General features: G+C 35.2%; 2 protein-coding genes across 5 annotated transcripts in view; both read right to left on the bottom strand.

The window, feature by feature from the left end:
• Window positions 1-2,048: 2,048 nt before the first annotated feature.
• Window positions 2,049-6,282, bottom strand: LOC115245186 (lysine--tRNA ligase). 4 transcript variants are annotated; one of them, XM_029823352.1, is made up of 8 exons: window positions 5,669-5,790; window positions 5,438-5,585; window positions 4,657-5,106; window positions 4,288-4,533; window positions 3,750-4,172; window positions 3,368-3,561; window positions 3,105-3,267; window positions 2,049-2,217 (listed from the first exon to the last, which is right to left on the bottom strand). In XM_029823352.1, the coding sequence occupies exons 1-8, from the start codon at window positions 5,788-5,790 to the stop codon at window positions 2,122-2,124; spliced, it is 1,842 nt and encodes a 613-aa protein (XP_029679212.1). In that variant the 3' UTR covers window positions 2,049-2,121. The 4 variants fall into 4 exon arrangements, with proteins under 4 accessions (XP_029679212.1, XP_029679213.1, XP_029679216.1 ...); XM_029823353.1 differs by having other exon boundaries at window positions 2,055-2,242; window positions 5,669-6,061; XM_029823356.1 differs by lacking the exon at window positions 5,669-5,790 and adding an exon at window positions 6,124-6,282 and having other exon boundaries at window positions 2,122-2,217.
• A 1,137-nt stretch (window positions 6,283-7,419) lies between these two features.
• Window positions 7,420-11,189, bottom strand: part of LOC115245185 (DNA polymerase alpha catalytic subunit) — a 7,541-nt gene continuing 3,771 nt past the window's right edge. Inside the window, exons 9-21 of the mRNA XM_029823351.1 lie at window positions 11,074-11,189; window positions 10,805-10,988; window positions 10,584-10,712; window positions 10,332-10,507; window positions 10,019-10,259; window positions 9,813-9,952; window positions 9,455-9,660; window positions 9,108-9,372; window positions 8,806-8,980; window positions 8,545-8,711; window positions 8,158-8,406; window positions 8,010-8,085; window positions 7,420-7,925 (exon numbers count right to left, since the gene is read on the bottom strand). Of these exons, the coding sequence (XP_029679211.1) occupies window positions 7,708-7,925; window positions 8,010-8,085; window positions 8,158-8,406; window positions 8,545-8,711; window positions 8,806-8,980; window positions 9,108-9,372; window positions 9,455-9,660; window positions 9,813-9,952; window positions 10,019-10,259; window positions 10,332-10,507; window positions 10,584-10,712; window positions 10,805-10,988; window positions 11,074-11,189 (2,342 nt within the window). The 3' untranslated portion in view covers window positions 7,420-7,707. The remainder of the gene's footprint in view (window positions 7,926-8,009; window positions 8,086-8,157; window positions 8,407-8,544; window positions 8,712-8,805; window positions 8,981-9,107; window positions 9,373-9,454; window positions 9,661-9,812; window positions 9,953-10,018; window positions 10,260-10,331; window positions 10,508-10,583; window positions 10,713-10,804; window positions 10,989-11,073) is intronic.

Here is an 11,189-nt window from a genome sequence, read left to right as displayed (position 1 = left end):
TTTTAGGTATAAAGTATTTTTATTGATATATAAAATATATATATACTAAAAATGCTGCCAGCAGAGAGAATATTCAATCTTCCAACAAGAATCATATTTTTAAACTTTACAATTATTGCGCGAGTGATTATTAGCCATTAATATTTATAAGAGAAACTCTTCAAATGTGTTTAGTGACTATTAAAAGATTAAATGTAAAATGTATCACAAATTTTACTATAAAGAAAAATTGGCAAATTATATTCTAGAATAATTTAAAATAAATCTGCACTAAAAATACAATATATTACTATTTAGAACAACAAAGATTTAATCTTAATAGTCACACACACACACATTTTAGGAATTTTTTTTCTGTAGTCATTAGTTAAATGTGAGATACATATCAATTATTAGTACATCATCAGTAAAACGAGTTTTCCTGGTCATTTAATCCAGTTTAAAGATTTGATCTGCACATTTAAACTAAATATGACTGCCAAGTTCTAAATTCTATTGAAATATAAATAGTAGATTCCATAAGGCACACATTTTTATATTTAATCATCTTAAAATTTTATATGCTGCAAATATACGTTTTTTGTGTTTATTACATTGAAACTTAGAATTCAGCAATCCAGAATATAACTTATATGCTAAGATTATTATATATTCACATTTCATATTATATATAGTTGCATGTGCATCTTTCATGTGACTCTTGTTAGATGAAATGAACTTTAACAGTTACATTTGGTATTAAATGTGCTACAGAAATTAAACAATGAACTTTAGGATTGTTTAGATTCGACTGAATTGTAACTAAAATATTTCAGAGTTTTGATGTTGTGTGAAGTTGATTTAAAGTTCCTGTGTTATTAGTAATTAAATTTATATAGAATATTTAAATACTTTTCAAACGTGGATATCAGACAATATAAAAACATGCTGCCAGCAAATATTATGCAAGTACTTATTAAGATTTAGTGTTCTTCAATTTTTTTTTAAAGAATTGATGAAGTATGTGTCGCTCTCTTTTCTATCGCGCATACTGTTCGTGTTCATTGCAGTAGCTGTCGCGAAATATCAAACAGCTATTAAATCTGCGCCTATAGATAACTTCCAGAATTATCTTATAAAATTCGACTCGGAGACAGTGTGAAACAGAGTAAAATAGCGTGGCAAACAAATTAGATACAAGAAAGGATAAAAGTATTCTAATTTATTTTAGCTCGTAAAAGTTAAGTTTTTGATCCCAAACTTTTGGAATAAATAGGCTCTTATAGACTCACATAGCAAGTTTCTGTCTACAACTTTGAAACGCAGCCTGATATAAAAGTATTAGAATGTTTCTTTTTTGTGAAATGTTTTCCTTTGTTCCTCTTACGAATTATTTTTCTAATTAATTCCTCACAGATTTCCGGAAATGTAATTATATACTAGATTCCTATTAATAATATAAATTTTTTTTAAATTATTTTAAGTTACATCTAATATGATATTAATAACGTTTTCTAAAGGATAATATTATATTGGTTTAAGAGTTTGATCTTATAACTCATTAATTGAGGCAACAGTATATTGGAGGCATTATAAATAATAGTTTGGATAAATAATCTTGAAAAATCTATTTGCTATGTGACATAATAATGATAAGAAAAATGATAGAAAAAAAAAAACGAAGAATACAATGTGGATGATTTATAATTGTAACATTAGAGGAGACAAGGAACATTCTATAATTTATACATAAATACACATACAAATAACTGTTCTCTTACGTATTCTTGCGATTTTCTAAATATATATTCATTTGTAATGAATGTCTCTTCTGTATAATCGGATATTAAATAAATATAATACACACAAGAGGGAAACACTGTTTATATATATTTTCAATGCAGTTTAATTTAAAATTAAAAAATATATATACATTGTATATACATGTATATATATTTATATATATTATGTGTATATATATATATATATATTTCTTTTTCTATGATAAGCCGTGATTATCTATTGAAAGAAAATAATTTTTACATTTTTCGGTAATAAATATTAAAATGTTTTTCAAATTATTTCTTTATTCAAATCAGTTTCTAAATTATTATTTAAATCCTCATTTAATTATCTTTCATTTTATTTTTCCCCATTATCACTTGACGCTTTGTCATCATCGACCTCTTTATTTTTATTTGGATCGTCTGGCTTCATTTGAGGGAAAAGCAATACTTCCTGTAATAAGGACATCATGTATCTTCTAGCGAGAGACAATGTAATAAAGTCTCATAATTTTTTCTCAAACAATTTCAATTATAAAAAAAGATAAATTAATTTTAAAATTCCGATTTTTTTTTTTTTGCTTATTTTATGAAATATAATATATATTTTTAAGGGGGAAAATCAGTGTAACGATTAAAAAAAGGCCATTTTTAAGCATTTCTTTTCTGGTAAATATTTTTTTGTTTTTTAAATCACTTTATTAATATCATAAAGTACATAATTTAAACTACTCGTTGTGAAATTTTCGTTAAAAAATATTAATATTTATAGCTACGATAGCTAATAGTGAGCTGCCTTAAGAAAAAAGGTCGCATGCGTAGCGGACCAATGAAAGCTCTAAAACAAAAAAACAAGTATTTTCTTAATACATGAGACAATAGCTTCAGTTGCACGTATGGAATTTTCGATTGAATAATTTGTTTTTTTGTAACGTTAAAAAACGGGTCAACTGTTCACTGATTTTGGAACTTTTTTTTTTCAAAAGTCCGCCATTTTGTACCTAACAAATTATTTTTTTTTTAAATCCGTACGTGCAATTGAAGCTATTGTCTTATATTTTAAGGAAACACTTGTTTTTTTGTTTCAGAGCTTCCATTGACCCGCTACGCATGCGTCCGTTTTTTTAAAGGCGGCTCACACTATTGATTATTGTAGCTATAAATATTAATATTTTGTAACGATAATTTCACAAAAAGTAGTGCAAATTATGTATTTTGTGATGTTAATAAAGTAATTTAAAAAAAAAAACCAATTATTTACCAGAAAAAGAAAATGCTTAAAAACGGCCTTTTTTTAGCTGTTACACTGGTTTCCCCCTTTAATAAATCGCAACCACTCACTTTAATATTGTTAGTGTCGGTGAGGAACATTGTTAATCGATCGATACCCATTCCCCAACCTGCTGTTGGCGGCAAACCATATTCCAAAGCGGTACAGAAATTCTCATCGATCAATTGCGCCTCTTCATCACCGGCCGCTTTATCCATCGCCTGTTGCTCGAATCTATGCATGCATTTAAAGTATTTAAAATTTGCGAAAATATGGTCTTAATCTACTAAAAATATTTTTACGATATAAATTTTAATAAAAATTAATTTATTACCTTTCTCTTTGAATGAATGGATCATTCAGTTCGGTGTACGCGTTGCAAATCTCTTTCTTTGCAACGAATAGTTCGAATCGTTCTGTGAGACCTTTCTCGAATCGATGCCATTTCGCTAAAGGAGACATCACTTGCGGATGATCAATGATGAATGTAGGATTAACAATGGAATCTTCAATAAATAATCCAACGAGCTATTGTAAAAAAAATATATAAAATATAACTAGGATCTATATATGTATATTATCGCAAGTAATTGAATTACATTTATTAGCATTTCATGTTTCTATAATTTGTTCTTATTTTATAGAATGGCACCTACCAAAATGAAAAGTGTCAAGTTGAAAGTTGACGCTTTGTTAATTTTCACCTAAATTCTTACCTTGTCTAATAACCTCGCTGATGTTCTAGGAGGAGGACACTCGATGTTATGGTGGTCACAGAGATCGCTGAAAATTTTGTTTGCCTCCGGTGTGTTAAGCTGATCGGCTGCTGGCAACTTGACATTGAGAACCTTCTCCAATTCCTTCATCATTGAGATACGCTTGAAGGGGGGCGTAAAGTCGATCTCGTCTGGTTCGCTATCCGGTCCATTGGAATGGTACTCGATCCTATAAGTTCCATGTATTGCCTTCACCATGCTGGACAGCATGTTCTCCGTGATCTTCATGAGATCGTTATAGTCCGCGTACGCCATATAAAATTCGCAGGTAGTAAATTCAGGATTGTGGGTTAAGTCAATACCCTCATTCCTGAATTGCCTGCCGATCTCGTACACTCTGTCGATCCCACCGACGACTAACATCTATTAAACGTTCACGACTTTGATCACTGTCTCATTTTGTGTCTCGTTCTTTCTTTCGTTCTTGGAATAGATTTATTTCTTCAAATTTAATTTAAGAAAGGAGCAATTTATTTACCTTGAGATACAACTCTGGAGCAATTCTCATGTACAGATCCATGTTCAGTTCGTTATGGTGCGTAATGAAAGGTTTGGCAGTCGCGCCTCCGGGGATCATGTTCATCATAGGAGTCTCAACTTCTAGGAAGCCCATCTCGTCCAGAAATTTACGCATGTAAGCGATTATCCGCGCGCGTATGTGAAAGATTCGTCGAACTTTATCGTTCAATATAAGGTCCAAATATCGTTGTCGATATCTCGTTTCCTGATAGTGTGTACAAAGGCTCTCAGTGCATATAATTTTTACACACACAAATATATTTATATAATATATTTATATATTATTTCTATAACAGAACACATATTTTTTGATAGAGTTATTTCTTACCTTGTCCTTCAAACCAAAATGAAGATGCGGCAACATATGCAAACATGGACTCAAAAGAATAATAGAAATCGGTATAATTGAAAATTCGCCCGCTTTGCTCCTGGCGGGTGTGCCGACGATGCCTATAATGTCGCCTCTCTTGATTTTTGCTGTATCCCTCATAAAGTCATCCTCGCTTATATACAGTTTTGCATTGGCCAGTACTTGCAATTTGACACCCTCTCCTCGAAGGTCATAAAAGATCAGTTTAGAGCCGGCCTCTCGAATAGAATGGACACGCCCGGCGATAGTATGTATCTCGTTCTTTATCGCTTCACCATTCTTAAGGCGCCCGTTAAATTTGTCGATGAAATCCGTGAGAGAGATGGATACATCGAATTTATGAGGGTAAGGATGTTGATCGGCAGTTTTGAGTAGACTGACGATGTTCGATCGGAGCTTAAAATATTCCTAGAAATAATAAAAATACAGTTGCAACGAAGAAATTAATAGGCAGATTAATCGGATATAAGCTAAAGCAAAATACAATAAAAGAATTACTCAGTTTTACACCGCATAACACAGTCGAATCAAGAACTTGAAATGCTGAAACATGCTAAGAGACAAAAACCGAATCGCTGAATTGTATAAAAGAAAACGCACGTGATTGCTCGTAAAATAAAAAGATTTTTATTCTTCGCACAAGTTATATTTGTAAAGAAAGAAAATTTCTCAAGACGATACGGTGATATAAATTCACAATATATAAGTTTCCTAGCTTGCAAAGCTCTTTGATGTTTACATTTGGACTAATATCTTCCTCCTTGATTTTGTCCTTCTTAGAACTCGTTATTTGATTCTCATGGATAGCTGCTACAAGCGCCTTGGCCTCCTCCTTCTCAGCTTTCTCTTTGGCCTTTTGCTCAGCTTTGAGACGTCTTTTCAGTTCGCTGCAAACAATTAAAATAGCTTCAGCATCTCTCTCTTTCTCTGTAGAGATTTGACGCTGCACTTCAAACGATTCATTACGCACTCGGTGCCGAATCGACATAGAGACGTCTGACGCAACTTTTTCTCGCGGTTCGCAAGCCATGTTTGCGCTACAGGCTGCTTGAGAAGAACGACAGCGCGACTTCTGCCCAAGGTACCGAGCATGATGGTCTTTACCCCACGGGATCAGACTTTACCCACGTGACGCGTTCGCGTCAGAGTTTAGATTCGTCTAAGAGATATCGCTATCTGCGAAGAAACACGAACGAACAAATACAGGGAACAACCGGTACAAGGCAGGGGCCCCGGCCCACGGACCATGTCGAACGCGCAACGTGGGAGACAGCGTGGCGGGATGAACGGGTGAATCGTTCACGAGGTTATGTCACGCGCGCTGGAAGCGGATCATCGCCAACGCTCGCGCGATCATATGCTAAGCTACGGATTGAGATTTACGAACGATATAACGCACACTTTTTTTTTCTTTTACATACTCACTTTTTCGACAGCTTTCCCTCCGTTACGTCCGCCATGCTGGTGAAAATCCGCCGTGAGAGAGAGGTCGGTCGTCGGTCGTCGATCGCACGTCGCACGTCATACGTTGGTCAGACTGCGTATAAACGCGAACTGCGAACTGCACGTGAAACGCGTTCAAGCTCTCCTCGATTTATGTATCGAGGATTGAGGTGCGCTACGCTACGTCGTCGCGTCGTTTTCGCGGGCGATTATAAAACGGAGATCATCCGCGGAAAGTTGCGAGCGCTTTCGCCGTTCTTACGTAAACGGAGAGTACGGTGGATATGGATAAATGATTGAATAATAATCCGATTTCTTTCATGTTTCGAAAATATGTTTCTTCATTTTCAGACTAATCGCTCACGAGCGACATGTCATTTTTATTTACATAGATCAAAGACATCGATAATTTTATGTCTTTGTAAGTACATACGTTCGAATATCGGATTGAATACACGCTAATGATTTCTTATATTTGTCGCGAGAGAATAAAACGTGACGTTTAATTTATCATTTTCTGTATTTTTAAAATTTTTTAAAGGCCTTTCTCCCTTCTCTCCCTTTATATACGTTTCATATACAAAATTCAAGAATCGATACAATTATACGATCCGGATTGTCGCGAAAACGTTTGGAAAGAATATTCTCGAGGAAGAATCTCTCTTCTCTAAAAATAATCCATTTATTAAAATTTTATTTTTTCGTATACAACAAATAATCCTTTTATAAATTATACTCACCAGAACATTATACCTATATACCATCTTTATCTACTAAGAGATTATAATGTAAACGATTTGTATATATTAAAAAAACATTCTTAATTTTTTATATCTTACATAAAAAAATATATTTTATAAATTCACTTTTTTTCTCTGTCATAAAATTCGCTCGGGACAAACGGTTTTGTCTCCATTTTTACGTAAAGCACCAATGGTTTCAACATGTTAACATGGCGAATAAAAAACTAGTTGAAAAAATTCATTAACATAGATAAGAACGATAGATAAGACAGTTGAATTGCAACAGAACTCGCTCGCTGTCAAGTGCTTAGTCTCGTCGTCATTGATGCACTTGAAACATTAAATTCCTTCAAGCCCTGATCCGGGATTTAAATCGCAAGATGCCAGCCGACATGTACAAGATCACGCATTGCTTATTCGACATGGACCGTTTGTTGCTCGGTAAATAAATTTTGAAACAGAGCTACAGAAATGTTTTTAACTCGACTGTAAAGTTTATCTATCGCATTTCTTCTCTTTTTTTTTTTTGCTTCCCAAACATTATACGAGTGAAGCAACTTTGGTTCTGAATAATCTCGAGGACTTTCAACCGGAGAAGTTTGGGCTACCGCCATATGTGACATAATATATTTCCTTTTCCCGGTTTATCATGCGTACGTGTATGTATGTATGTGCGAGATATGGATTCGTGCAGATAGGATATATATATATAACGTTCGTACTATCTCGGAATACATAAGAATAAAGATAATTTAATAAAAAGGTTTCTTGTGCGCGCGGTTTTTTCGATTTGTATCTTAATTCTTTGTCTGTTTTTTTCTTTTTAAATCTCTTTATCCGTGTCGTCGGACAGATCGCCTAATTCGTCAAAATCTTCTCGCGATCCGATACCGTCGAACATTGCTGCACAGGAACTGGCGCCACTGAATATACCCGTGATATTTACGCACGAGAACTTGTTGCGTCTCAATTGTCTGTCGATCGCCTCTCTTAGCGTGTTGTACACAGCGATCATGTCTCGCGAACATTGGGACAACAAATCTGAAAGCAGATTGAGACTCATATTTTTCTAATTAGGTTTTTTCGGATATTCTAATATAACGTGTAACAAAAGAGGATCATTACGTTTGTAAACTGGTTGGCTAATGTCAAACATTTTGTGGTAGTAGTACAATTGATTGTAGAGATCTGTTCCGGAATACTAGAAATGTACAAGCGCATTATATGATTTTAGAATGAAAATGTCGTGTAATTTATTCGAATTTAAACTTACGACTTTGCTCATGGTAACATCTTTACACGCTGAACAATCCGGGAACTTTCTCGCGAAATCTAACGGCAATCTTCTTGTTCGGTTGGAACAAAGCGGATTCTCGCACTCCAACCAACCGTTATAGTACTTGCCGATCGCTTTCCTCATAGCAAGTTGAACTACATTCTGTATCACGTTTGCATATTTCCAGGGTGGTAATTTACAATCCTGATTGGGGCACATACTGAGCGACAATTGCCGACCGGAATGCTACGCAAAGATTAACAAACGCGTTATATTCTCAATATAATGCAAAAGCTGTCATAGACATATTATGCTAGTTTTTCACTGAAAAAAAGAATATTTGAAGTAATCTTGAAATTCTATCGAAGGAAAACAAGCGCTTACAAACTCTGTTACGGTATCTGTAATCACTATGTCCGTGTTGCATCGCTCATTTTTACATTTAAATGTCAAAGGAAGACAATTGTTGAACCTATCATCGTTGATAGCCAGTGGTAAGTTCAGGGTTGCTTCGCAAGCCAATGTTTTTGGCTTGTAAACGAATTGTAAACCTGGAGAGCAAAGAGATTGACACATAGAATATATATCATTTCTTTTAAAATTTATCTCATTTCTTTAGAGTTCACGATATAAGCTCAAAGTTACCTAAATTATTGGCCAAGAAGACGTCGTCGATGCCCTCGATCGGTTCACAGATTCGTAATATCACGGGAAATATTTGACTCAGCAAATAATAATTGACGTCCACTTTTAATTTCTCGTTATTCTTCACTTCGTCAATGTGATATGCTCGTTCCGTCGCACTCGCGTCGGTTCCATCCTAATGCGAAACAATAATAAATGATGTTGATTTCTTTCAGATATATTCGTTCATTGAACGATTATTTTCGAGTTTCTATAACTCGTCAGGAAACTTCGCAAATTAAGATTGCAAATTTGATGAGAACCTCGCATATAACATATGGTAGCGTATCGCCGGCTTTCCACATTCGACCACCCGCTTTATTTAACCTCAGCGCCACCATCACGTGAGACAATTGCTTTTTATCCGGATACGCGTCTGGATTTTTTGACAATTGTTTGGTGATGACAAATGCCGACAGCGGTGTCGTTCTCTCTCTCACGCCTTTTGCAACGTTCTGCAGAATCTGAACGACCTGTTCCAGACGCGTTTCGCTCGCCTGTTCGCAGAGAAGTATATCTAAAACTTTTCTAAGAGAGAGGAGAGGAATAATGTCACATTTAATATAATGAGGGAGTAAAATTGATTTCTGAAAATATTATGTTTACTTACTTTCCAGTATCACAGGCCAATGGACACCAATCTCTTCTCACGATATCCAGACCCTTGTGTTCCTGCGTTAATTGTATCTGACCATTTGGCAATTTCATCATAGCAACAGCAGCATATTTCTTCTTTTGTAAAAGCAACAGGTATCGGAATACTCCGTCTATATCTAATTCGACTTTTTTATATCGATTGTTGACTTCCCGCATAATCTAGAAAATGTTTAGTCCAGTATTACGCGCGGTCTTTGCTTCGCGTGACTTGGCGCGAGACATTATCGTGTCTCTTGATATATATGTATATAACATTTAATTCTCCAATATTATAAATTGATGATAAATTAATGAAAAAAAATTTCCCATACTTTTCTGCCAATCGAAAAAACGTCGTCGTATTCCAAAATGTTGGTGTTTATCATCAAGGAATCAGTGTCGCCATAAATCACCTCATACTGCAATTTTTCAACCAAGTGTTTCGTATCCTCCAGAATCTGTCGGCCTTTGGCTGAAAGCAACAGTGTATATACATATATCATACATTGTGACATTCTAAGTTTATTCCGCAACTTACCGGTTATTAGAGCGGCGAGGCCCTTTGCGTAAAATCGACAATGTGTCGCTCCCAGGCATCCATACATGGAATTGGCCGTAAGTTTCAATGCCATCTGCCTAATATGGTAATCCATTTTTTGTTCCGGCGGAAGATTCGGCGTTTTCATCAGTTGCTTGATCTGCTGCCTGCTCTTGACCAATTTATGAATCTCGGTTGGAATCACACCGGCTTCCAGATTCGACTCGGGAATACTCAATTGCTACGAATCATGCAAATCGTGTGTTCACTCAAGACAGTTTGACATATATCGACGTTCACGATGAAGAATTACCTCGATATCAGCGTATGCCGCACCAAACACCGTGGTGAAACACAAATTATACTCTTGTATAATACTCGGATACAGAGAATTGAAATCCATCAGCAGCACTAGCTTGTCGTAGAAACCTTTCTTCGGATCGAGCACCAGGCCTCCAGCGTACGCCGCAGCTTTCCTACGCGGACCATCTAATGCGTAATCTAGCATTAGTTATACATATAATCGCGTATAATAACGATGTACAAAAATATATCGACATCTCACCGTCATCTCGTCCCTTCTTCTCAATTTTCTTGTCCGGGGTTATGTAATCCTTCGAATGGAAAGCGTGCAACAACAAATACTCATTTCTTTCTGCTCTACCGCCTAACAATGTCCTCGATAAGATATTACCTACGTTCGAGGGTTAATAATAATTACATTGTACATGTAAAATGCTACATTTAAAATGTTAATTGAAAGGAAGATACTAAAGCGAATAATACCAGCTAGACAGGTGATTTGAAGTGCGAGCGGTATAACGTTGAGATCCATTACTATAGTTATAATGAATTTCGCTTCTTTTAACGTCGCGTTTATTAGATTCAGAACTTTGTCTGCTGTATTGTAGAACAATGGAGTCTCCGCCGGCGTAATCTCTTTACATTCATGTTCTTTCGTCTTTAACACCTATCACAAATATTTGTCAAATTTATGCGATATTGATTTGTAAATGGAGAACAATATGGTACTTGTAATGTATCATGTAACTTACTGCACTGCAAAGCGATTGTAGATCATAACTTCTGACTTTCAAGTTCAATTCCTTCGCCGAAATTTGTATATCGCAAATTGGACGACCGACAAACGCTTGATTGAGGATTATCTTTC

The sequence above is a fragment of the Formica exsecta genome, unplaced genomic scaffold, assembly GCF_003651465.1.
Source record: "Formica exsecta isolate Colony F162 unplaced genomic scaffold, ASM365146v1 scaffold928, whole genome shotgun sequence".
NCBI lineage: Eukaryota > Metazoa > Arthropoda > Insecta > Hymenoptera > Formicidae > Formica > Formica exsecta.
This window is presented reverse-complemented; position numbering and strand designations above follow the sequence as displayed.

What these genes read in the sequence shown, in the direction of transcription:
- LOC115245186 (XM_029823352.1), bottom strand. Translation starts at nt 5,790, where the DNA reads ATGCTCGGTACCTTGGGCAGAAGTCGCGCTGTCGTTCTTCTCAAGCAG. An exon ending in AGGAAGATATTAGTCCAAAT is followed by an intron (nt 5,107 to 5,437) that starts GTAAACATCAAA and finishes TATTATTTCTAG; the next exon opens with GAATATTTTAAGCTCCGATC. An exon ending in ATTTTGGTTTGAAGGACAAG is followed by an intron (nt 4,534 to 4,656) that starts GTAAGAAATAAC and finishes ACACACTATCAG; the next exon opens with GAAACGAGATATCGACAACG.